General features: G+C 44.5%; 1 protein-coding gene across 3 annotated transcripts in view; it reads left to right on the top strand.

Annotated features, from left to right (window-relative positions):
• Positions 1 to 27,975, top strand: part of TEX10 (testis expressed 10) — a 576,299-nt gene that overhangs the window by 366,102 nt on the left and 182,222 nt on the right. For all 3 annotated transcript variants that reach the window (XM_078687684.1, XM_078687682.1, XM_078687685.1), the window contains exon 9: positions 17,324 to 17,412. In XM_078687684.1, coding sequence (XP_078543810.1) covers positions 17,324 to 17,412 — 89 coding nt within the window. The remainder of the gene's footprint in view (positions 1 to 17,323; positions 17,413 to 27,975) is intronic.

Below are 27,975 nucleotides of genomic sequence, written 5' to 3'. Positions count from 1 at the left end.
AAGTGGATGCAATCCTCCCACCTCAAACTTAACGGGGAGAAGACCGAGATCATGTTATTGGGCAACCCCTCCTTGACCACCGTGGCTTCCATCTGGCCCTCATGTCTCGGTGCTCCCCCTCCCCCTAAACCTCAGATAAAGAGCTTGGGAATTTGGCTTGACAAAGCGCTGGATTTTTCAGTCCAAGCCACCAAAACCGCCTCCACATGCGTTGGGCTAATGAAAATGCTCCGCAAAGTGCTCCCTTTGCTTCCATTCCAGGCGAGAAGGGTCATGGTGCAGGCCCTGATACTTTCTCGCCTGGATTATGGAAATGTCCTATATCTAGGAGCCCCGGCGGTAGTGACCAACAGGCTTCAAGTCACCCAAAATTGCGCCGCCCGATTATTATTCAACATCCCTCGCTGGCAATCAGCGAGGAATGCTTTAAAAGAACTCCACTGGCTCCCTGTGGCTGCCAGAACGCAGTTTAAGGCCATGTGCATTTTGCACAAATCCTTCCATCGAACAGGCCCTGCCGTTCTGTACCCCTAGTGTTACCCTATACACCGTCCAGAGCTCTTCGCTCTGGTACACTGCATCTGGCAACCACGTCTAAAATCAACAAAGCCCGATGGGGCGGTCGCTCTTTTACTCACACAGCCGCAAGACTCTGGAACTCTCTGCCTCTAACCCTGAGAGAAAATAACAACCCTAATGTCATTCAGGAAAGCTCTGAAAACGTACTTGTTTGCAAAAGCGTGTTAAAGTACCCGGTAGCCCGACACAGTAATCAGTCTAAAGCGCTGCGAGGCCTCCGGGTAGTTATGCGCTATACAAGTGCAATTTTTCATTCATTTCGGGCCTGCCCTTCCGCGTCCTCGACCCTCACGGCCAGGCCCTTTTGTATCTTCTCCATGGCCGCCACCTTCTTTTTCAATATGGACACATCATCCTCCACATCAGCTCCAACAGCCCCTATCTTGGCGTTCAGCATGTCCCTGGACTGCGTTATGGCCGCCAGCAAAGCAGCATTGTCTGGGGCAGAGGCCTGCGAGCCCCCGCCACCAGCCCCCTGGTCCGCTTCTGTTAATTTGTCGAGGGTCCCCTGCTTGGTGTGGCCGCCTCCAGCTTGGCCCAGCGTCATCGTGACAGAGACCGCCGCTCAAAGCTGGACGGTGCCCCACTCCAAAGCCCACCACTGCAGGCACTGCCGAGAGTGGCTCCACCAACAGGTAAGTCCAAGGGGCCCCACGCCGAGGGGCAGCAGACCACCCTGCCCCAGCGCCCACAGTCGCCAGCAACCAGTCCATAGAACTCCACAATGTCTGGTAGGCCCGGGGCTATGTACTAAGGCGTCAGGCACCCCCGGCAGCGGACCGAGGTCAGCCGGGCCCAGCAGCAGTTCCAGCAAGCCACCGATACACACACCCCTTTACAGGTTCCAGGGGTCCAGTAACCTCCCACGGGGCCCGATCTAGCCCCCAAGCTCCGCGATCCCAAGAAGGGCACTTGTCAATGTGGCCAGACGCGGGGAGGCGAGGGAGGGGGCCCCCAGCACCCAACTGCTCCCTGCCCGCTCACTTACCGCAGAACTCTGAGTCTCTACGTGGCCCACCAGGCCGCCACAGCCATCGCAGCCAAGGAACACCACTCGCCGTCCTGCTGAGATCCGGGCCCCTTCCACACCTCAGGCCCGCCGAGTGGGTACAAAGAAGATGATGCCTCAATATGGCGGCCGCTCCCACTTTGCCGCCCCGGAGCTAGGCCACTCCTGGCCCTCACGGGCGCCGTCCCGCTGTCATCTGCCCTCCGGCGGCGACCCTGCTCCCTCGCTTCTCAGGCTATCGGGCGCGCTCGGCCACTGTGCATCCGGGCGAGCCGCGCCCCGTCTGGGTCCACCGCAGAGCTTCGCGGGCGCCATCGCGAAAATAGAGGTCTCGGCCTCGGGCGCCCCTCGTCGCCGTGGCCCCACACTTCACCCGAGCACTCAGCCGCCACCAATGCCCCCAGGCTCGAGATCCACACAGGAGACTTCTGTGCCCTCGTCGATGCCCAGGGACCGAGGGGGTACGAGGATGATGGTGCCTCAAAATGGAAGCCGCTCCCACTATGCCACCCCAGAGCTGGGCTACTCACGGGCGCCGTCCCGCTGTCGTCTGCTCTCCAGCGGCGACCCTGCTCCCTCGCCTCTCAGGATATCGGGCGTGCTCGGCCCCTGTGCATCCGGGCGAGCCGCGCCCCGTCTGGGACTGCCGCACTGCTTCGATTCCGCCGCCGATCCTGCGCCCCAGGTCGGCAGGGCGAAAATCAAGGTCCCGGCCTCGGGCTTCACCGGGCGCCCCTCATCGCCGGGGCTCCGCACTTCACCTGACCCTCCAGCACTCCGCCACCGGATAATGCCCCCAGGCTCGGGAACCACACAGGAGACTTCCGTACCCTCTTTGATGCTCAGGGAGAGGATATTAGCACAGGATAGGTGATGGCTGGTCGGAGCTCACGCTCTACACGACTGCCATCGTTGGCGGTCAGGCCACGCCCCCCGTCTTTTTGTTTTTGACCGAGTGATCGCAACTATGGAAGCCGTTTGCACAGCTGCCTTCGCTGCTTCATCAGCCAATGAATTCCCTGCAACGTGAACGCCATTACGCTGATGACTCAGTGTATGGATCATGAGAGTCTTTTGTAGTTCTATCTGTAAAAGAACTACTTGTTCCCAAAGCATTTTATGCTTGTTTGTGCCACCTTTTGCGTCTTTGAAACCGTTTATAACCCAGTTCTGCAGATACTCATTATAAGATTGTACGCAGTAATACGAATCGCACACTATTAGTGTGGGGAATTCGTGATCGGTATTTTCAAGCGCCATCTTGAAAGCCTGTAGTTCAGCTCGCTGAGCTGTACAGTCTCCGAGTGATTGAGTTTTAGTGACCATAGGTCTAAATTTACCTTCGCACCAGCGACCTTTGAGAATCGCACACTAAGCACTATAGGATTGTTTACCCCCAACTGCGGGCTGCGCTGATCCGTCTGTATAGATTATACATCCGTAATGTTCTAGAGGCAGAATCTCGGTCGGCAGAGGACATTCGTACTGTAGGAATTCTTGTGTCTTCAAATAGGGGTCAAAGACGTATTCAACGTCTGTTTCAGCAAGAGAATTAACCCATTGTATCTATCTCGGATGTAAAGCTTTAGCATTGGGAATGCTTGCTTTCGTCACTGCCTCTAAGGCAGGTACAGGTGTAACGATCATTATGCGTTTACCCTGCGCGAGAGCTCTCTCCTTTGCTACTGCAGTTTGAACCGCTGTCAGACTTTTTCTGTAGAAGTGAATTTTATTTCAGTTTGCGTGTACAAGTGTGATTTGTAATCTATTGGTACCTTTTCACCTTCATTAAAGGTTAGGTACGTGAACCCGCATCTCCCTGGGATGATTCGGATCACAAGATTGCGCTTATTATCGCGTGTTTCTAATTGTGTTTTTGCTAACATGTCTGTTTGCACTGAACGCAAGCTTTCTGTGTGGTTTTGTGTCCAATTTGTTGGTTTGAAATCAGGTTTGATTAGTAGAGGTTTAACCCTTTTTGCGTAATTTAGAACGCAAGTTCTTCCAAAATTCAGGAAACCAAGAATTGACTAAGTTTTTCAGTGTCTTTGGAGATTGGAGCAGCGCACATTTCTCTAGGAAGTTGGCTGCCAGGCTTTTTCCTTCACTTGATAACTCGTATCCTAAGAATAGGATGTTGAGGTGGGCAATTCGCGATTTCTTAAAATTGAATTTGTACCCTTCAGAAGTGAACCCAAGTATTATGGTTCACTCTTTTCAAGTGCACGTCCAAATCATCGTCTGTAAGATAGATTTCATCGACATAAGATAATGCCTCTTCATCATACATTTGTAGTAACTCTGTTACTCTGGCTGAAAATAACCCTGGACTATTCTTGAATCCCTGGGGAGACGGCAAAATTGTCGCTGTGTCCCCATTATGAGAAAGCGGTCAAATGCCTGCTTTCAGGTGCAATGGTTTGACAGAAAAACCCATTCAAAATATCTAACGTGGTTTTATATTTTTTGCGCACGATGTTATTCATCAGTGCTGCACTATGTGCATTTTGTACTGCAAATGTTTTGCAACCGGAGTTTAGATGTCTGTAAGCCAAAACTAGACGATATGAATTGTCTGGTTTGGAGACAGGAAACAAAGGATTGTTCATTGACGAGTTGCATGTTTCAATCACCCCTTGGTATTCAAGTTGATATAAAGTCTCCCTGACTTGTTTCTTAGCTTCTTGCTTAACTGGATACTGTCTATGTGCAGTAGGTTGATTTTTTTTAACTGGATTTTATGGTGAGGAGAGTCCTCATCCCATGTGAGTTTTATATAATGCTGGAGCCTGGGCAATGGCCCATTTTCTGGCATAGGTGTATTTTTTATGAATAGGAATATGATTTGAGAAGGCAGGCATAATTGTCTCTTCGCCATGTGGGCACTCCCTGACAAATTCAGGTGGCCAGTCTCGTTCAGCTAGAATAATGTCATAACCCTTAGAAAGTTTTTCCCAAAAGAGTGCCTTTATTTTTCTAGGTATGTCCCCCTTCATCCGGAGTGTTACTTCATATAACTTGTGGGGTACACTAACCCTGGTGTCGGCAGTTTCAACTTGAATGCATTCATTCAAGCCCACTGTCTCCAGATGATCCATCAGGATCTTGCGAGCTATGGTCACTTCTGCTGCGCTGTCTAGCATTGTCTGGGCCCACTGCCCGTTCTTAAGTTGTGTCCTCAAGATCCTTGGCATGTCTGATCTTTATGCTTGCTACCTTCTTCTTGGTGAATTGAGTTTTCTTATTTTTAGGAACGTGCTGTTCGTCTTTGGAGTTCACGCGTTCTTCTTTTTGTTCTGATCGTCCTCTCCTCTCGGATTTCTGCGAGGAAGTCTGAAAGGTACGAGAGGAACGTGTATCAATATCTTGATATCTATCAGGTTTTCTTAAGTTATCTCTAATTCTAAGGTTATATCTTTTTTCAGAGGGCTCCCGTTGGTGAGACCTACCTCTGGACTGAGAATGCTTCTCTTTAGGAAGTGTCTGCTTAGAGATTTCCCACTTCTTTTTAGGAGTAGTGAGATTATTTTTGATAAAAACTTTTTCAGGATTTTCAGTTAGTTGTGGTTTTAATGGTTTCCCACCCAAACTATCTCTACCTAGTTCTTCATATGATTTTTCAATAATTCTTGCAAGTTAATATGGTTGGTCTGTTATATCTTTCTTTTAACTTCTGGCGTATTGCCACGGATGCTGCTTCACCTTTAATGTTGGCTAATAGTATAGCCGAGACCTGTTTGAAATCTTTTAGTAACTTCATACCAAGATTTAAAGCAGGTTCTGGTCCGTATTCATTTTGAATCTGTCTCAGAACGTCTGGTATTACCGCCATAGACGGAACACCATGTGTTTTTGTGTAGATTGAAGCAAAGTCTGTACCCCAAGTGTCGCAGTCCTCCTCATGTGGTGCAATCCCTATTGGTAAACAGAGTGTCAGAATTCTGTGTTTCTCATGAGGTGTACTATCAGGGAATACTGCCTCAATTTGAGTAATTTTTTGTGCTAACCAAAACTGAATTTGTTCCCTTTTGGCAGGCAGTTTACCAATGACTGATTGTATAGTCTGTGGTGTGATTTTGTTTGTGTTCCCCTGGTGAGGGGTGTGCTGTGGAATCCTTACAGTAGGTTGGACTGTTAAGGTCCGCATGACATATTGAACCAATTGTCTATGTATTTTAATTACCTGTTTCAGCTGCACTAACAGTTCTTGACCTGTCATGTTTTCTATGTCAGGATGTGGTGTATAGCTGGTTAGTACCGGCCATGTAGCTCCTGGTCTACCTAGTAGACTTAGCCTGGTAATGTGATTTTGATGTTGTATGGCACCTTTAAACCAGAGCTGATGCTCTTGGTAAGTTAATGGAATTTCAACGTCCTTGTAAGGAACGTATTCCGTTGGAGGTTCTTCTACTTTGTAGTAGTGAAACTCGTGTGTGTCTCCATCTGCTAGTGGAAAGTGAATTCATGAATAGAATACCTCTGTCTGCCGATACTCATGTGCCTCTATAAGAAATATTACTTTACCACCTCTCGATGATACTCCATTATTTATCGGTTTGTAAGTTATAGTTTTCCTTACATTTACCGGGATCATTCTTTAGGAGATTTCTGTCAACTAAGGCTGCTTGAGCTGTTGCTGCAGCTCTTTCTAATTCTTCGTCCGTAACCATTATTTTTTACTGATTGAAGAGTTTGCATAACAAGTTTCAAGGAAACAAAGATTAGGTGCACAATATTTTGGAACACTGTATCCCTCAACGTTGAATAAACCAAAAATTAATACATAGGATTTTCCCGTCCTACTCCGTTTTGGTGGATATTAGCCTTTCACCCACTCCAGACGTTTATTGGAGTTTTTACGGGAGAAAGGGGTCTGTGTTAAAAGCACGACTGAGTTACTCTAGTATCTAGTGTTAAATTATCGCCTTACCAAACGTTGGGCACCATGTAGTGTAGTTCCTATATTCCCAATAGGCTCTGCGCATTGGAATAATAAATCCTGTAGGCTAGACGTAGGACTGAGGTCGACTAGGTCTCTACCGAATCTATTAGACTTAATTGTGTGTGCCAGCTAGCTCAGAGGTCACTAGAAACTTTCTCGAATTCGTAAGAAGGGATTAGTTTCTGACAACTGCATAAACATGACAACTTTGTTTCCCAAGAATATGAAATCAATCTCTAGAGTCGCGGAAACAATAGATATCTATTTTACTGAGTCAATCGTGCATGCTTCGTTTCACCAGAGGTGCTGAGAAAATAGAGAGACGGGCGTTTTCAATAAAAAGTATTTATTAAACAGTCTTCTTTCTCAAGCATAAGAAATGTACTGCTACAATAGTAATGCTGGTTATAAAGTACAAGGCATATAATACGATAAGTATTATAAAGTAGTACTGTAAAAGCATGATATGGTTTCTAAGCCATAAATTGCTTAAAACATATAAAATACATACAGTGATAAAATAATGACTAAAAGTACTCAATTGGTGCTTGTAAAATACGCCTACCCCGGTGTACCTAACCTAAGTCTAGTACAAGGGAAGACGTAAGTGAGGAGTAGTTTAAGTTTAGTATTTCTCTGCCAGGAATCTATCCAAGAATTCTCTAAGGGTCTAATCAGCTCCGTACCTTGGTTTAGAATGAAGGAGGTCTTGTATCTCTATCTCAGGACTCGATTTCCCAGCAACCCGCAAGGGTAGCCTGGAAACACTGGAGCTGGATTTCTCGGCAGGAGAAAAGACAGCGTCTCTCAGTGCGTCAGCTGGAGGGTCGGCCTCCTTCGGCACTTGCTGCTGCAGGGCGTCGGGCAAGTAGTAAGTCGATCTGCTCCAAACCACTGTGTGTTTGTCTGGGCAAATCTAAGCATATTTATACTTTGAAGGTGCATAGTTTGACGTGTGATTGGACTTAATAACGTCATCAAAGACTCAGTTCTTCGAAAAGTCCATGATTTCCTAGATAAATTAGTATTCAGGCAAGGGGAAGTCCCTAGCTGCTGAAGGCGGGTTTCTCTAAGAAATCGTTGTTGATTCTTGGAATTTAGTGGAAGTAGCCATGCCGTTTTTGGGCTGCATAGGCTCAGTCTAAATATGGTAATGATTTCTATACCTATATAAGGATCGAACAATCTATACCTATATAAGGGCATGAATCGGGAAAAATTACACTAGAGTCCTAGATTCATTTACAACAATTGTCTTTGAGTTGTTTTTAAATATAATTTTTGTTGATGTTTGTTTTAGATTGCACTGTGAGTTAGGTGTCCTGCCAAGGACAGAAACCAGAGAATCTGGAGGAATGACTGCCCTTGTGTAGACTGTTATTTGGGTAGGCCTGTTGCTGAAGGAGTGACTGCCCTTCTGTAGACTGTCATTTATGGTGTTGGCCTGTAGCGCGAGCTATAAGAATGACTGCCCCTGTACTGTCTGTTCTTGGGTTGGCCTGATGCTGAAGGAGTGACTACCCCTGTACTGTCTGCTATTTCTTGGGTTGTCCTACAGTGGTAACTTAATTGGCATGGAGTAACTAATGAATGAATGAATGATTACACATTTCTATAGCGCATGGTTACCCTAAGGCATCCCAGCGCTTATGTGGTCAAGTCATCTCCATAAACTTTAGCAGAATAGGAAGGTTTTCAGCATTTTTCTAAACCTGAGGTGGTTCTCCTCCCATCGGATAGCATCTGGAAGATTGTTCCAGAGCTTTGCAACCTGTAGAGCGAAACGTCTGCCCCCGGTGCGCGATCTCCTGATCCTGGGGATTGCCAGTAGATTCTTATTGCTGGATCTCAGGGTTCTGCATGTTTGATAAGGCATAAACAAGGGTGCAAGAATGTCTGGTCCCGAGTTATGCAGGGCTTTGTGAGCAATAGTCATCGCTTTAAATTGAATTCGTTGTTGCACAGGCAACCAATGCAATTGCCTCAATGCTGGTTTGACAGAGGTTCTGCGTGGGATGTTTAGTAGCAATCGGGCAGCACAGTTTTGGATGGTCTGAAGGATCTTGATTGTCCCTTTAGGGGCCCCTAGATAGACTGCGTTGGCATAGTCTAATCGAGATAGTATAAGGGATTGGACTAGGATCCTTCTAGCCTCAAAGGGAAGTAGTCCTAAAATTTTTCTGAGTGCTCTCATGAGGGCGTAACCAGTCCCCGCTACCTTCCGGGCTTGGACCTGAAAATTAAGGGCTGGGTCGAGCCACACTCCCAAGCTCTTAATTTGCTCCTTAGGGGTTGGAGGCTGCCCCAAAGAGTCCGGCCACCACATATCCACAGAGGTAGGTGGTTTATGTCCTAACATCATGACCTCTGTTTTAGCTCCATTAAGCTTCAAAAAAGAGTCGTTCATCCAATCCTGCACTTTACTAAGACAGGAGGATAGGTTGTTATAAGTCGTCTCCTGCCCCGACAGGGAGATGATAAGCTGAGTATCATCAGCATAAGTTACCAACTGTACTCCCCAGGGTTGCACCACCTCAGCCAAAGGTCTCATGTAAATATTAAATAGAGTAGGGCTGAGGGATGACCCCTGGGGAACACCACATTGGAGCTGTATTGGGGCTGAAACTATGTCATCCTCAAATACTGAAAAGGTCCGATTGGACAGGAAGGAGCTAAGCCAGTTCAGTGCGGTCCCAGTGACACCTATATCACTCAATCTCTGAATGAGAATCGCGTGATTAACGGTATCAAAGGCCGCACTGAGGTCTAATAATAGTATAGCCGCACATTTCCCTTCGTCCAGAATCTTCCTGGTTTCCTCAATTACAGCCACCAGGGACGTTTCAGTACCCTGTTTACATCTAAACCCAGTCTGGGTGTAATGTAGCAGATTATTAGCCTCAATGAAGGTGGATAGAAGAGAGTTAACATGTTTTTCCGCAATCTTGCTAACAGTGGGCAACAGGGAAATAGGACGGTAGTTGGAACAATCGTCAGGATTGAGGTTGGGCTTTTTTAATAACGCTCTTACTCTTGCTTGTTTCCACATGGTTGGAACTACCCCTGAGGACAAGGATGTATTAATCACATTCTGCATCACAGGGGCTACTGTGTTTGAGACAAGCTTGAGGATGGTTGGTGGAGCTATGTCACTAGGTGATCCAGATTTCAAATTGCCCAGAAGCAATTGGGCCTTGTCGACATCCAGAGGGGAGAATTCATTGAGCGTAGGTAGATCTTGTGCCAAAGGGGGGTTAGCCCTATTGCAGTCACCTGTGGCAGTCGCTTGAAAAGATGCATAGATATTCGCTACCTTTGCGGCAAAAAAATTTGCCAAGTCCCTGCAGCGCGGGAGTGCCATATTCGGGTCCATAACAGGGGTAGGAGGGGTAACCAAGGCTTTAAAAATTTTAAAAATTTCCCTGGAGGAACTAGCAGCTAAAGAGATTTTTTCCTGATAATAGTTGGACTGAGTCACTTTTATAGCCTGCTTATAATTGCGTAATGCTAGTCTGTAAACTTTTTTATTATCTTCACCGTAGTCTTTCCTCCACCTTCTCTCCTTCTGTTTACATATCTGTTTGAGTGTTCTCAACTCCGGTGTGTACCACGTTTTTTTATTCGCCCCTTTCCGATGGGAAAGTTCAGTTTTAGGCAGGGTCACCTCAAGGGATTCCTCTAGCCAATGATTAAAATGCGCATTTGCCTCTATAGGGTCATTAGTATACTCTGGTTTTGATTTCCTAAGTTCCGATGTCCATTTGTCCACAGGGAGTTTGGACCAGATCCTACACATTTTTTTAGAGACGTTGGTCTGTATTGGTTGCTTATAGTGGGTCAAGGAGAAGGACAAGAGGTTGTGGTCCGACCAGGGAACCACTGTTGAGTTTTCAAACTTCAGCGCGTTCATATTGGTATAACAATGGTCAAGAGTGTGACCTGCTATATGTGTGGAACCTAGAACGATTTGTTTGAGTTCCATCACCTCTAAAGCTGTTAACAGTTTTTGACAGGCATGGGAGTCTCCTTCATCCAGATGAATATTAAAATCTCCCAGCATAGTAAAGTTAGGGGCATTGCAGGAGAGATTAATGGCGCAGCTCACAAGCTCGTCACAAAATTGGCCGAGGGGTCCAGGGGGCCTATACACAAGGAGCCCTGTACATGTACAGGTCGGGGACAGTGTAATGGAGAAGGACAGACTTTCTGAACCTTCTATAGCGACCTTCTCCTGTCTGCAAATCGCTGATGTTTTGTAAATTATCGCAATCCCTCCACCCCTTCCATCAGTACGGTCTTGTCTTATGATTGCATAATTAGGCGGTAAAGCTCTTACGATATCTGGGTCGGAGCTCTCGTTAGTCCATGTCTCCGTTAAGAAGAGTACCTCCAGGTCTCGTTCTTCCAGGAGTAATGAAATTTCCAGCGCATGCTTGCGCAGGGATCTGCAATTTATTAGTGCTAATGAGTAGGAGCCTACATCAGGGGTAACAATATCAGCCGTAAACTTAAAATTACATCCATTACATGGGATCTGGTCATTGACATATGGAGAGAGAAAATTACAGGTAGACTTGTGCTCACTTCTGATTGCCAGGAGTTGGTCCCTAGTATATGTTCTTAGTGAACTAGCTCGGGTGTGTAGATTATCCCCTAAGTGCATTGTTAAGTTTTCTGGATTCCCCAGCAGGGTGGGATCCAGTGGTGGCAGCAATATAATTGTCCAGTGCAGTTAGTCCCATTCCCAGTTCCCAGAGTATGGTACCTGGTGCTCAGTAAGAGGGGTACAGGTTGTGATTCAGGGGCAGTCAAGTGGCTGTCTCACCAGTCTTGTGGGGAGAGTGTTGATGAATGTTGTAATGCACTGGACATTTGGGTGATTGGTTAGCCGGTGAATGGTGTTAAAGGGCGCTTCAGTCTGTTCGCGCTGCGAGATCCTGCCCCGTAAATGTTTTCCGGAGTCGCGCCAATCCTGTTGAAGTGTGTAAGTTCTTTGATTTTAGTGAATCTAGTCTGTCTTGTTGTTAAGGAGAATCTCCCTTGTTAGGTGAGCTGGGAGTGCCTGTAATCAGGCCTCCATCAGTTCTGGTGTCTGGCCATGCCGCTCCTAAGTGGAGGGTACAGAAATCCAGATTGAGGCGTGAGAGGGGGAAAGAGTCCCCAGTGGAGGATCCAGTGGGTCGGGCCAGCCAGAAGGGCTGTGTCGCCAAGGATTGGCCATGGTGATTCCACTTCTGTCCTGGAGCATCTTCATGCACTGTCAAGTGGACAGGAGGTAGTGAGCTCTGCGCCAAGCAGACTGTCACACGACACATTAGTTCGGTGTCACCCTCGTGAAGTCCTGGTTTTCAGGGCATTTCTCTAAAACAGAGGGCAACTGTAATCGGTGTCCTGACCGGTCTTGCCTTCTAGGGGTACCACTCCAGTTGGGGAGGGTATATGGCTCTGGAAGGGGGTGCGGAGGGAGGGAGTCCTCGCCTCTGATCCCGGTGTAGCTGGTGATTGTAGACCTCAGGCGGTAGGTTAGAACTACACTGAGAGGAAGAGTGGAGATGGGCTATTGTGTGCCAGGGGTTACTGCCCCCCACTCTGTGGATTGGCAAGGATCAGTGGTATCTGAATGGTTGAGGGCCTGGTCTGGCTGTGGACAACTAGGGAGTACCAGTGCGTAGCCTAGTTGGTCCTAAATTTTTTTCAGAGGAAATCACGTTGGTTCAGAGTGGCGTGAAAACGGAAGGGCCCGCGTCCATGTTTTCTCGCTAGAAGCAGGGAAGCCCATCAAGGGAATGCTTGGTCTAACCTGCGTTTTGGCTGTATGGGGGTTGTGTTGGTCTTGGGCCTTTTTGGCAGGTTCACCCATAGACTTTTTGCCCTTAGCCTCTGGCATAGTGGTAGTGATTTTGGCCTCTGCGCACTTTAGCCCTGTGGCCCAGTGTAAAGTGCGTGCGCACTCGAAGTGTGTGTGCTGAGAGTGCCCTTCCTTCCAATAGGAATGCATGGGGGATATGTGTAGTTCCTGATATGTGGGGAGTGCAGGGGCGAGTTTGGTATGTGCAAACTCGTGATAATAAATGCTGCTCAATGGTGTGCGCAGATTTATTGTGTCTAGTGTAGAAGTGCCACTTTTAGAGTTGGCCTTTCTGTGTGCTGTGAGATGTGAATTGCCTTGCTGGCTTGTGAGTGACAGGGGCTGGCTGGTGTGCTTGGCTCCAGGAGCCAGGGTGAGTCTGCCCGGTGGTGAATAAGGAGATCTGCATCTAGCTGGGAGGGAGGAGTTGCACCTGGGACCTGAATAGGGCTGTGCCCTCCCTCCACAATGCTGGCTCCACCCCCTGTGGTGCATCTGATGTCCATGGCCTGTCTTGTGAATAGGGGGAGGGGCTGAGCAAAACAAAGTGCTCCAGAACCAGTTGCATCTGGTTCTCCCCTTGCCTACACTGCTACAACAAAGGATTTGTGTGTATAAAAGAGGGGCTGTGAGCCCAAGTAAATGTTCTTGTTCTTTGACTGGAATCTGCCTGGGGCGTGCTGCTGCTGGAGCTCAGGGGAAGGCTTGCCTCCCTGGGCTCTGCCCTGCCCCTGGATGCCTGGAGGACTTTCCCTTGCTGGGAGCTGTTTGGCTCCATCCTTGATGATCCAGGACTTCTTTCAGTTTGGGACCCTGCAGCCTGGCCTGAGGATGACTGGGGGGACTTTTGCTTACAGGGAGCTGTCTGCTCCATTTTCTTGCCCCAGGTCTCCTTGTGCCTCCTAGCGCCCTGTGAGCGCTCTGCTTTAGTGCCCCCGTGGCCCTTTCATTGCGGGTGCCCACTCCGCTTATTTAAAAATTTGAAAGCAGGTGCCCACCCTGCATTATGGCCGTGTTATTTTTATTAACTAACGGGTGCCCCCCTCGCATTACGGCCATTTTTTAATCCTTAGCGGGTGCCCACCCTGCATGCCCGATTCATTTTTCAAAGAGGAATTCACCGCCGCGGCAACACCGTAAGCCAGGCAGGCCTGCCCGTGACGGGGGCGGGCCTGCAGTCGAGCCGTAAGAGTCCGGCGTGAGTTCACAACGCGGGGCTCCCAGGTTCGAGGGAGAGCCTCGCGATCGTGGAGAATGCAGGAAAGAGCCCCAGGGAACAGGAGGGGCTCTCCTGGTAACTCCGTATCGCCCTAGCTGTGTCTTCCTCCAGACGGGGCTCCCATGAATGAGGGGAGACCCGGAGACAGCGTCCTGCCTTCGCCCCAGCCGGTGAGTTGTACGAGGAGTCTGGTGGGGAGAGGCAGACTCAGAGCGGCCCCATCTGGCAGCGGGCGGCTTCGCTTCCCCATATCTGTATTGCTACTGCTGAGATCAGTATAAATTTCAGACATATATGATTCAGAATGAACTTATGGTCAGTAGGTTCTCACCTGATTACGTTTTTAACAATATTTCTCTTACTGACACACACACTGCGACTCTTCCAAGATGGCAGACACCATACAGAACAAACCTGGGCCCGACTAGAGTCCTTCTGCGCTTGCTAGTAAGTTCTATGGGAGCGCATCATAGGCGGACACGTGACTGGGAATCATGCCTATATAATGGCGTCTCAGAATAAAGGACCACATCGTCGGAGGGCTGACAGTGGGAACCAATACTCTGGTGCTTCTTGTGACTAGTAAGTGTTAATAGCCACGTACACGCAGGGAGAGATCTTGCGGTAAAAATTGAAAATGTAATCTATATATCATTCTGCCTAACTAGAGGAGGTTAGTCCATATGAATAAAACAAACTGGTCTGTTTCGTATAACGTCGCTAGTTAAATGGTTTATTTAGTCCATCAAGTTTTTTGTTTTCTTTTAAATTTCTCAGAAAAAACCTTTTTTGTGCATATACAAAAGTGAATACAATCTATCACAATAACATAACATGCCTATACATATTTACAATTCATCCTCTCTATATTTACAATCTAATGCATTCATTCCACAGTCATACCATCCTCACACACACAATGAAACAAAAGTGGCTTTGTGTCAAAAGAAACGTTCCGTAACACTTAATGTACCCTAGTCGCCTTATCAGTACAACAGTGTCAGGTACAAATGTACATGTTGGAAAACTATTCTGAATATTTGTAACAGTTTCCTTCTAATCCTAGTTAATGACACTCCGCCACCTACAGTCGACGCGTTTCGAGCTCCCTGAATACGGAGTTCTCCTCAGGACCAAATATCAATCTACAAAAAGTAAGAGACAAGGTTTAATGACCTGTTCAGATATAGCTGGTTTACAAAAAACATGCCGGCACCGGCCAACTAGAGTCCGCCTACCTTATTCCTAACAGGGTGCAACTCCCCGTATGTAACTCGTATGATGAGGTGACCAGATTCTAAACATAAACAAGACATTAATGTATACATAGGACTTTACTCACAATTTGACATTAGAGACAACCTAAACCACAACAGGGCTCGAAAATTCCACTCGATCGCTCGCATAGTCGAGCTAAATTTAACAAGGTCGAGCTGTTTTAGGTCCTACTCGCCCTTTCTGGCGAGTAGGAAAACAAACCAACTTTTGTCCTCTGTCTGTGAAAACGGAGCAAATGTGACAAGATAACAAGATTTAAAGCATTTTTATTGCTCACAAAGTTAATGAGCAATAAAGATGCCTTTAAATCTTGTTATCTTGTCACAATGGCTCCGCTTTCAGAGACGTAGGTCAAGTAGGTTGCAGTTAGGTCCAGGACATTTTTTAAGGTACTAGTCCTGTAGGACTAGTACCATTTTTTGGATTTTTCTAGCCCTGCACAACTTTTAGCAAGGACTGACCTTTATTAACGTAGCCCGTTGGCATTAGTCTGCATGGAGGGAAAAACGAGTGGGAGTTAACTTACGAGCAGTGGTTAGGATGAATCACAGTAAATAGGTGTGCATTACGAACTAACCTTTTTATAGTACTTGGCCCCAGTTCCTAAAAACAACCATAAAGCCGTCATTAGTCAGTTGGCCTTTTAGAGAAAACCCATTTAATCATCGGTAATGGTTACAAGCTTACCCGGTATACATAACGGTGCCTGTGGCCCGGGCTTTAAAGTTGTTTGCACCAGCGTCCGCTTTTTTCCGTGGTCCTACGGGAAGAGGCACGAAAGAGGTTATTACTTCTTTAATTATGTCAGGCGGAGGAAAATAAAGTTGTAGCGCTGTCATATCGTTCTCCTTACATTCGGCCATAACGTCCTCGCAGTGAACAGTTCCGAGTATTTTCGTGCAAAGGCAAAGTGCTTCCTCTGTTTCTACTTTAACTTTCGGTCATGTGATCGTCGAAAGGTGCCGGGTCCCTATTGTGAAACTTTATTGAACCGGGGTATGCATGGCAAGTACAAACACAAAGTCATGGGTTTTATTGAAAAGATGGAAAAAAACTGTGAATCCAAATAATGTATATTAAGGTCTTAACAACCACATATTTTTGGGATGGTATTTTATCAATCCATGTTTAAATGGATTTTCCAACAGGACTCAAACTCCATTCTCGAATTCACCTTAATGGCGGATTATCATATTATTTTCTGATTGAATTGTATACCTAGGGGATACTCCTAAAAATTTCCGAGATCTCATTGAGGCCATTAACAGCAGTGTTATATTTCATTATTAGTAGAGCCTCCCTCTGCCCAAGACGTGCCTCTATGTCACCTCCTCGTGGATCGTGGTCAATCTGAGATAATAGTCCAGCGTAATTTATCCTCTTTGTTTCTTCGATAGCCAATGTTGTACCAATGGCGCATTGGGAACTTCTCTCCTCAGTCGTGATTTATGTTGTGTAATGCGCTGTCGTGCCTCTTGTGTAGTTTTACCTATATATCAGGCCACACACAGCTCGGGGAAAACTACGGCGTGCCGTTCGATCCAGAGGCATCCTGTGCAACCTCTGGCGACTGGAGGTCTGCGCTGAGCCTCAGAACCAGGCAGAGGAGACCGCGTAAGAGCGGAAACGCTCGCTCGGTCAGAAAACATTGAAATGAAAAAACAAAGGAAGTGCGCAAAGATGTGGCAGAGCTGCCTGGTAGAAGGAAACGATCAATTACGGCGTAAGACGGCTACGGATGACGGCGCGAAGCACTCATACAACAAAAGGCAAGTAACTACTGCAATTAAAGCGTTCTAAAAAGCGTGTAGGCAAGTAACTACCACAATAGGAATGTTCTAAATAGCGTGTATAAAATAATTACATTACAGTGCAATAAAGGTTAAACCTAACACAGCGCATTATAAAAGGGAGCAAAAACACTTATCTCTGCTGCGCAGCAGTGAAAAAAGAGGATGGGAAGCCAGTGGGGACAGAGTATGTTGGCTTGCAATGCCCCTGATTGGAGGATTCAAGTCTGCTTCCGATTAGACAATTTTGTTTCTTACTACTTTTTCCCAAGGTTTCGTGGGAAATGTAGTTATGTTATTTTGACTGCTGTTAATAAAAGTGAAGAGGGAAGGCATAATCCTCGCCTCCAGTCCTGACTTAGAATTCAAAACTACCAAATTATAATCTCTAATATTAATCACATAAATATTCCCACCGTTATCAAAATTATATATTCATCATAGAATTTCTGTAATGCTTGGATTTCATGTTTATTTAATTTAGTGATTTTGTTGGACTTTATTAAAACATAAATGTTCTCTAACATCAGTTTATATAATCCATCTATAAAACAGTTTTGTTATAAATGTAAATGCTGATTTGAAGCCATCTTGTAAGTCAGTTTAGAAAAGTTTTGAGTCACTTTATTTTTCATAATCTACTGTTTGTTTGTTGTAGATCTACGTTTTCAGGGTGGACGAGTTCAGTGGATAGTAGCATAATGAGTGATGTGGATTATTTCAGCTTTTTGTTCTCAACTCTAGCAGGTAATGCCCATATTTACCATGATAAGTTCAAATGTCTTATTTTGTGTATACACATCATCAATGTGCTTTAAAAATGTTGCACCACTATGATGGAGCAAGTCTGTATTGTACAATTGCATCCGGTCAAACATGGTGATAATTGTACAGTAATTCGACCATAAATGTGGGCAATGCAATCTAAATTCCATTTCAGTTATAATCTCACCTATGTAATGAATACAAATGAATAGCAGTATCAATTTGCGACAAAAAAAACAATCCGGTTTTTACTTAAAAAAACTAAACTTTTACATATATTTATTAACAAATGCAAGGCATTTCTTGTGCCAGATTATTGCACTTTGTGCTATCTTGTCGGTCATTGATGGGCCTTAACTAGAAGAGGAGAAAGTAGCGGATAAACAAAATAGAAATGGAAGCCACCAATATTAAGTTTCTCAAACAACTAATAATCTGCATCATCCTCCCCAAAGGAGATTGGGCTCTAGCCTCAACTGATCACTGCCTCGTTGATACAGCTGCTACGGGCATGAGCATAGAAGCCTACCCTGCACAACGCCCCTGACAATCACTCAGAGTTTTCACTTAGGCCCCAGACTCAATTTTAGTGAATATGTATCCTTTCCCACCACGGTCCATGTTGACCCTGACCTGATGCATTGATACCCTTTGCTGTTCTTCCACTTTACCCTCTTCCTGGCCAAAGTATTGGGGTTTAAATTGGAGAGTAGCTGGAATGCGAGGTCTTCGAACAGCACAAGTTTATTTCTAATCCCTACTTTTGGTTCCTCCATTTCGTCTACCTCATCGTGGTGCTGCACATTGGATTCCTGACTACTGCATGGAGGGGAGCCAAAATGCATAAGTCTGTAGCTGTTTATCAGCCTCATTGAATTTCCAGCAGTTCTGCAAACCCCTTGAAATATCTAGCACTTCCCCTTCCTGGGTAGATGTCATCCCTTTTATTTCACAATTGTTGAGCATGTTGGGTGACCTTACTCTTTTCTTTAATCTTTACACTTATATTCCATAAAACTAATCATATTAATAAAGAATTCACTTTTTTAAGATTTGTAAAACAAAATTGTATAAGTAAATGTTTCATCGTGAATTAATTTAACGTCTGTGATCAATCTGCAGTTTAACACTCAAATCCTCTAGGTATTTTGGGCTCTACCACAAGCCCTTCTTCAGGGGGTTAATGTTTCATCACTATGTCCAAGGTTTTTCTGAACACCTCGCTCTGTTGTGTTCGATTTTAGATTCCGAATGAATTTCCCAATTCATGCCCTTATATAGGTACAATTCTCATTGCCCTTATATAGGCATAGAAATCCAGTCCTTTATTAGGCATAGCCCATGCTGCCCAAATACAGGCATGGCTACTTTCATCCATTCATCTACATCCCAACGAGTTCTAGGAAAACCAGACTCTTAAACTGTTAGGGACTTCCCCTTGCCTGGATATTGATTTCTCCAAGAACTCATTTATTATGCATGAACATCTATTCCTTAGGGGTTCATTCATGATGTTCATATGCCCGACTTTACGTCAATACTGGCATTCCTAAACACCTTCAAGGTATAAATATACCTTCACTTGCATTTGAAAAGCACTGTTTGGTTTTGTGCAGTTCGAAAACCTACTTGCACAACGCAGCTCTCTACAGCAAGTGCCGAAGGAAGCCAACTCTCCAGCTGACGCACTGACCAAGAAACTGTCATCCTCCTGCCGAGAATCCAGTTCCTGTGTTTCTGACTCCCCTTGCGGGGTATTGGGAAATCGAGTCCCGAGACAGAGATACCAACCTCTCTCATTCTAAGGTATGGAGCTGATTAGAACCTAGAGAAACCTTTGACAATTCTTGGCAAAACTAACCCTATGCTAAAGACCGCACCTACTTATTCCCTCGTACTAGACCTAGGTTAGGTACACTGGGGTAGGCGTATTTTAGAAGCACCAGTTGAGTATTTTAGCCTGTGTTATTTATCTATGTATTTTTATATATGTCATAGCAACAGACAATGCTATTACAGTATTATTTCATATTACTGTTCACACTGTACGCATTATACTTCGCATTCTGTTTAACGATTGTAGCAGTTCACCTCTCTTGCATGAGAAAGAAGACTGTTCAATAAACCTTTTATTGAAACGCCCGTCTCTCTAATTCTGTGCAAACTCTGTTGAAACGAAGCATGCAGATTGACTGAGTGAAATAGTTATCTATTGTTTCCACGACTGAAGATATTTTTCCGGTTCTATGGGAAACACAGTTGTCATGTTTATGCGGTTGTCAGAGACTAATCCCTTTTTGTTTACTCCAGAAAGTTACTAGTGACCTCTGAGTTAGCTGACACACACAATCAAGTTTAGTATACTCGATAGAGACATATTGACCTCAGTCCCATGGCAAATCTGTATTATATATTATTCCAATGCGCAGAGCCTATTGGGAATATAGGAACTACACTACATGGCGCCCAACGGTTTGGTAAGGTACTAATTTAACGCTAGATACTGGAGTAACTCAGTCGTGCTTTTCTCAGAGACCCCTTTTCTCTTAAAAGTCCAATAGACGTTTGAAGTGGGTAAAAGGATAATATCCGCCAGAGCGGAGTAGGACAAAAATCCTATGTATTAGTTTTTGGTTTGTTCAACGTTGAAGGATACAGTGTCCCAAAATATTGTGCACTTTAACTTAGTTTCCTTGAAACTTGCTCTGCAGAATTTCATTAAACAATGTCGAATAACAGCAACAACACCGAAACCGGTGGAGCTGCGGCTGATCCAGCTGATGCAGCTCTCAACTTTACAGGTTTCCAAGAAACTGACGAGGATGCTATAACCATACCTCTAAATTTAAGGAAAGCCATCACTATAAAACTTATAAAACATGGCCTATCATCGAGAGGTGGTAAGGCAGTTTTTGTGATAAAGGCACATGAATATCACCAGACAGAGGTATTCATGTATAGTCTTCCCTGAAGCAAATCCAATAACACATGTGTTTCACTTCTACAAAGAAGATGAACCACCAGAGGAATACATTCCCTTCGAGGATATTGAAATCCAATCACATACCAAGAGCACAAGCTCTGGTTTAAAGGCACCCTAAAACATTTAAATCACATTACCAGGCTCGGTCCACTAGGTAGACCAGGAGCTACATGGTCGGCTCTAGCCGGCTACACACCTGACCCTGACATTGAAGCAATGTTGGATGATGATTTACTTAGTAATATACAAAGATTAGTAGAATTATACAGTGAAACCCCAACTGTCTGAAAGTCCTGAAAAGGTCTTTACTAAAAACACTCCTACTCTTTCTAAAAGGAAGTGGGAAAACATTAAACAAAGAGAAGCGTTCTCATTCCAAAGGTAGGTCTCCTCAAAAAGAGCCATCTGAAAGGAGGTATAACCTCAGGAATAGGGATCCTTTGAGAAAATCTGATCGATATCAAGATACTGATACACGTTCCTCTCGTACCTTTCAGACTTCGTCACAGAAATCCAAAAGAAGAGGATGGTCAGAAAACAAGGAAGAACGCATGAAGTCCAAAGATGATCAACATGTTCAGAAAAACAAGAAACCTCAATTCACCAAAAAGAAGGTAGCAGGACTAAAAATCAGACATGCCGAGGATCTTGAGGACACAACTCAAGAATGGAGAATGGGCTCAGACAAGGTTGAACAGCGCAGCAGAAGTCACAATAGCTCGCCAGAACCTGAAGGATCTTCTGGAGACAGTGGACAGTGAATACATCCAAGTTGAAACTGCAGACACCAGGGTTAGTTCTCTACATAAGTTATATGAAATAACACTCCGGATGGAGGGAGACATACCAAGAAAAGTGAGAGCACTCTTTTGGGAGCGATTTTATAAGGGTTATGACATTCTTCTAGCTGAACAAGACAGGCCACCACAATTTGTCAGGGAGTGCCCACATGGCGAGGATATCATTATGCCAGCCTTCTCCAACCATATTCCAATTCATTTAAAATATACTTATGCTAGGAAATGGGCAGTCGCCCAAGCCCCTGCATTATATAAAATCATGTAGAATGGGATGAGGATTCGCCTCACCATAAAATCCAGTTAAAAAATCAACCAACTGCACAAAGGCAGTACCCAGTTAAGCAAGAAGCTAAAAAACAGGTCAGGGAGATCGTAGATCAACTTGAATACAAGGGGTGATTGAAACATGCACCTCGTCAATTAACAATCCTTTGTTTCCAGTCTCCATACCCGACAATACATATCGTCTTGTATTGCATTACAGACACTTAAACTCTTGTTGCAAAACATTTGCAGTGCAAAATGCACACAGTACAGCATTAATGAATAACATTGTGCATAAAAAATACAAAACCACATTAGATATTTCTAACACTTTCTTCTGTCAAAACATTGCACCTGAAAGTCGGTATTTGACCACTTTCTCAATTATTGGAACACAGCGTCACTACTGTCGTCTCCCTCAGGGATTCAAGAATAGTCCTGGGTTATTCTCAGCAAGGGTAACAGAGTTACTGCAAACTTATGATGACGAAGCATTGTCATATGTCGATGACATCTGACAGAAGATGACTTAACACCATTATACTTGGATTTGCCTCTGAAGGGCACAAATTCAAATTTAAAAAAATCGAGAATTGCCCATCTCAACGTCCTATTTCTAGGATATGAACTATCAAGTGAAGGCAAAAGCCTGGCAGCCAACTTTTTAGAAAAGTGTGCTCTGCTCCAACCTCCAAAAACGCTGGAAAACTTAGTCGATTCTAGGTTTCCTGAATTTCTGGAGAACATACATTCTAAATTACCCAGAAAGGGTTAACCCTCTTTACGAATTAATTGAACCTGATTTTAAAACAGTACATTGGACACACAGAAATGTTGCGTTCCTTACAAACAGACGTGTTAGCAACTAAACATTTACAAACACGCGTAAACGTATGCAACTTAGTGATCCGAATAATTCCGGGTCAATGCGGATTCACCTACAACTTTTAACGAAGGTGAAAAAGTACCAATAGCTTACAAATCACATTTGTACACACAAGCTGAAATGAAATTCACTTCTACAGAAAAAATTCTGACAGCTGTTCAAACGGCTGTAGCAAAAGAAAGAGCCCTAGCACAGGTGAAACGCATTATGGTCGTAACTCCTGTACCTGCTTTAGAGGCAGTGACAAAAGCGAGCATTCCTAATGCTAAAGCTTTACATCCGAGATGGATACAATGGGTTAATTCTCTTACTGCAACAGATGTTGAATACGTTTTGGATCCTTATTTGAAAACACAAGCATTTCTACAATACGAACAAGAATGTCCTCTGCCTCCTGAAATTCTGCCTCTTGACCAGTATGAATGTATAATTTATACTGACGGATCAGCTCAACCCACTACAGGGGGTAAACAAGCCTATAGTGCGGCGTGCGCAATCGTTAAAGGTCGTTGACGCGATGGCAAATTCAGACCAATGGTCACTAAAACTCAATCATTAGGTGATTGTACAGCTCAGCGAGCTGAACTACAAGCATTCAAGATGGCACTTGAAAATACGGATCATGAATTCCCCACACTCAAAGTGTGCGATTCGTACTATTGTGTTCAATCTTACAATGAATACTTGCAGAACTGGATCAGAACGGTTTCAAAGATGCAAAAGGTGGCACAATCAAGCATTAAATGCTTTGGGAACAAGTAATTCAGTTACGAGAAGGACTACAAAACACTCATGTGATATATACGCTGAGTCATCAATGTGATGGCGTTCACGTTGAAGGAAATTCATTGGCTGATGAAGCCGCGAAGGGGGCTGTGCAGTCAGCTTCCATATCTGCAATCACTCGTTCAAAAACGACAATATACAGTGAAATAATACTGGCTGTCAATGCTACAAGCAAAGGCAGCAGTAGTACATTACCTAAAGGGTTTCCACTCAAATACTCATATATAACTGATGCGAACAATGTTCCGTTTGCTCGAATCCCTGGAGTGGGGGATAGGGTAATACCAAACATGGAACATAGATTAGGATTTATCCTAGCAGCACATGAAGGGCTCACCTCTGCACATGCAGATGTTTCCGCCACGGTATCTTTATTAAAACCGAGATATTGGTGGCCACGCATGAGGAAACAAACCAGAAACTAAGTTTTGGATTGTGAAATATTTCAAATGCCCCTGTTCATTTCAAACCATTAGCTTGCGTTTACCTGGACCACTGCGGTCCCTTACAAAGGGATGGCAACTTTAAATATATCATGGTCGCAGGGGATTCGTGTTCAAGGTTCATTTGGATGGGGCCTCAGCGCTTGGCTGACGCTCGATCTGTTATAAAAGATTTGCGAGTCTTTATCGGCACATACTCAATTGGCATGCTACATTCTGACCAGGGTCCTGCGTTTAGCTCTCGAGCTTACAAGGAGGCTATGGCCAATTAGGGCGTTGCATTACGGTATTCTAGTCCATTCCATCCTGAGGGAAATTCGGTAGTGGAGAGAAAAATCCGGGACATAAAGCAATCTATAACAGCTAAGGTATTAGATTCGGGTGATGGTGGGTCAAACACCTAATAAGTGTCCAACGTAATCCTAGCAACTTGCCAAGAAGTTCTCTAGGTGGAATCACTCCATATGAGGTCCTTTTTGCGACCAGAATGTAGGTTGCGGACCTTGATTGTCAGACATCAGTGGTGGACCAAAAGAAATTTGATATCAAAGATCGTTTGGGTGTTTTACAGGACTTAAAAGAAATAAGAACAAAACAAAGCAACGTGATCCTGAAGCCAACCACCACTGAGGAAAAACCGACCGTCCCAGCAAGGCCTGTCTGGATCCCAAAGCTTGATGATCTAGTCAGAGAAAAGATTGCGGACACATAGGAATTTCGGCCTTCTTACAGACCACCAGTACCTGTCCTAGCAATCCACGGATCAAGAACAGTTTTACTGCCACCCCTTACTGGTAAAAAAGAGAACAGGTTTGTGTCCATCGACCTGATCAAACCACATTATGTGGCCGATACTAAGCAGTAGGCCAAGTGGACTCAGACCAAGTAGCAGACGCACTCCTCTAGCTACTAGCCAAGAGGTTCAAACTGAGAGACTCCTCACCTTTGAGGAATATGCAGTGCGAAATGAAGGACTATGCAACAAAGCTATGGAACTTGTACCTCTTGAGACTCAAATAACAGTTCGTCAAGAAACACCTGTCTACAACGAAGTAGCAAGTGATCAAGTGGTTCCAGCAACTGATGGAATCCCTACAATTGACAGAACTGCCTCTGGCAATTTCATTAACTTTGATACGTTTTCTGAGGATCCCAGCGAGCCTGAAAAGACGCCAGCAAAAAGAACTTTCAAAGAACAAGCAACTGAACTTTTTCATCACCTGGAAAAGACTTATCTGGTTTCACCATGGATTGAACTTTGGATTGTGTTGGGTGTATTTTGTCTTCTACTTTGATTGACTCTGGAAATAACTCTGGGGATGCTGATAAATGGAAGATATGTCAAAATGGACACAGCAAGTAAGAACATCAACTTACTACTCAAGCCACACAAATCATCCCATCGTGATCAAAGAGACTTGTCATCAGTGAACATCACAGCCGTTCCTATACCTGGTGGTATAGCTTGGGACAGAACAGAATATGACATTTTTGCCCCGTCCAAGCTTTTGAGGAATCTACACCAGTTCAAGATTTCATTGAATGACTTTGTTTCATCTAGTACCTTTTCTGATGATTGGGACTTAGAGGCTGTTAATAATATGATGTCAGACTTAGAAATGTCTGCAGTATTCACTAATCATGAATATTTAGGAGGTTCTTCAGACTATGAACAAATGTATTGTTATAATCACTATGGTCATCATTTCTTGCACAAATCAACAATGCCTAGAAATGTATATATGTATAACCAATGGTAACATTGTCCAACGCCACCAAAGGGTAGCTCAAAAGCTTTTGCTAATAAGTTTCCATACTTTTCAGGGTTCACTGTATCCAATCCAGAACCATTTTAGTTTAGAAATGCAAACAAAACGGGACTGAAAACTATGTTAACAAACACAAAACAGATGTATTCTGCAGCCTTTTTTGCCCAACTGTCTGTACTAGGTTTCGACTTTTGGAAAGACAATATTGAGACATAAATTGTCTGGGGTACAAAAAATTGGCAAGTACAGGGGATAGAAGCTTTTTTTAGAACCTGTGTAATACCTGAGCAAATTATGTTTTGGAATGACACTGTCCAACAGACGTCTTGCCTTGGGTTAGCCAGGATCAAAGACATGAACAATCTGTCCATACCTACACCTACACAAGATAGTGATAACACTTCAGAGGGAGAGGTCAATGTAATACTATTTTTCAGCACAACAGAACCGATCCAGATTGGAATAAATGGTTAATCTGGCCCACAGACACAAACAACTGTCAAGATAGATTCCTGAACAAAACACAGGGTTTCACATTCAATATGCCAGATACGTTCGGAGACAGCATCCTGGAATAGTAACAACATACAGTGTAGGGAAGCTCTGCCTCGATTGGCTACAGAGGTCTACACTTAAGGATGTAAAGCAACACTTATCTTAACAAAGATGGCACAGACCATAGGGAATTCTTGCTAGGACCAAGAAAACCATGTCATAAACGTTTTATATATGCCAGTATCTATGCTGATTATTATGAAGCAAGGAAGATTATGCAAGCAGAGACTGCAGAACGAATACGAGAAATTGATTGTATTAATTTAGAGAAAATTCTCTCTGTATTTGACAATGGGTTAACGACTCTGTCGTCCAGGATATATTCATTGGATAGCATAGTGTCTTCTGCCATAGACATCACGGACCAGGACCTGGTCATGTTGCAACATGATCAGTCGCAATTACGTTCTATCATGCTATTAGAATGAAAGTTACAAAACCTTCATTCAGGCTATGTACCTAGGCGTTTAATCAATACCACGTCACTGTTTTCAGAATTCAATCTCACTGATAAACAGATCAAACTGGCACAAAGGGGAGATGACTACGGTGCTGAGCATTAAAAATCTGGAAAGATTGCCATTTACGGTAGCAGAAAAGCCAGCTACTGAATGGATTATACATCGAACAATCACTCTGCCTGTTCCAATTTTCCATTTTCAGTATTGCCTAAAACACATACCAGCAGGCACATATGAAATGTTGGGTAAAGAATACATCAAGACATCCTGGGATTTACCATACACACACAGATGTTGGAGTGGGTGACGTAAAGTGTTTCTTAGCGGTAAAAACTGTGAAAACGTACTAATCGGTTCTCTCCTTTGTCAAGGTATAAACTTACTTACACGGGGCCTGCGATGGTTCCTCTAACAATTTATCCTGCCACCTGCAAGGTTCACCGGCCACGGTGATTGATCCAATATTTGGACAACTTTCAAATGGAAGTTACCTCATGTTGAACGATCACAGCTGCTGTGGCATGTTGCCAGGCATACCATATCTAGTAACTGTGTCAGCCAGGGTCACTTGTATGCAAGTATTGTTTCCAAAAACCAAGACAGATAGGGATTCGCCTTTTGTGCCTTCACTGAACATCTCTTCTATACGAATTGATACTTTAGGCAGAATGAAAGCCATCCTTTTGCAAAAAACTGTGCCACTGACCTCTGCCAAAGAAACTTATGTTCTACAAGTCGCAAGGACTTCTGCCGAGATACATGCCCTCTTGACTACAAACTGCCTTTTACATTTCTCCGAAATGTTAAGTTGTATCTTAAACATGTCTGATACGAGCGGTGTTGTACATCTATTTAAGAATGTATGTTCCGGACTGTTAGCACTTTTTCAAGCTGTCCTCGGAATATTTCCAAACTTCGTGCACTCTGTGTTTGGCGGACTGCCCCTCCTTTTGGGACTCGTTGCAGGGATACTATTTTTGCTCCTACTGCTACGATATGGCAAGCCAAATCACCAGGGCCACTCTAAGAACCATAGAAAGTGCTCTATTGGAGATAAAGTGGCGTGAGCGCATCATCCAAATTTTGGGATTAACTCGTCTGCGAGATATAAATACCACATGGTTTCAGTCATTCAGACCAATCTGGCAAGATTGCATCTTACGTGTTCTACGCTGCCTGCTATGCAGAGAAGAATGCATGCTAGAAACCTGTCTGACACTTCCATCAGTCATGCCAATGGATGTTGACACTTTGCTGGACCGGGTAACGGCCCATGTACAGTGTTGTCCCCAGCGGCTACCAATTCTGATGACGGCATTCATTGAGATCTCACAGACGCAAAATGCTGATGCTGAGGTACGAGAGTAAACTACAGGCACACAGGTAACATCCGATTCGAACATTGCTGATGCGACCAATGCTGAAAGCGATGCTTCACATCTATGTCCTATTTGTCTTCTGGACGAGGTAATCCAACTATCACCTATAATGATAGACAACTTTTTTACAGAGTTAGAAGATTTCATGTTTTCTTCAAGCACTAGCACTGACTTTTGAGTTCGGCACACAGTGTCCTGAGAGACTTTAAGTTTAAATTC

The sequence above is a fragment of the Lissotriton helveticus genome, chromosome 4_1 (genome assembly GCF_964261635.1).
Source record: "Lissotriton helveticus chromosome 4_1, aLisHel1.1, whole genome shotgun sequence".
NCBI lineage: Eukaryota > Metazoa > Chordata > Amphibia > Caudata > Salamandridae > Lissotriton > Lissotriton helveticus.
This window is presented reverse-complemented; position numbering and strand designations above follow the sequence as displayed.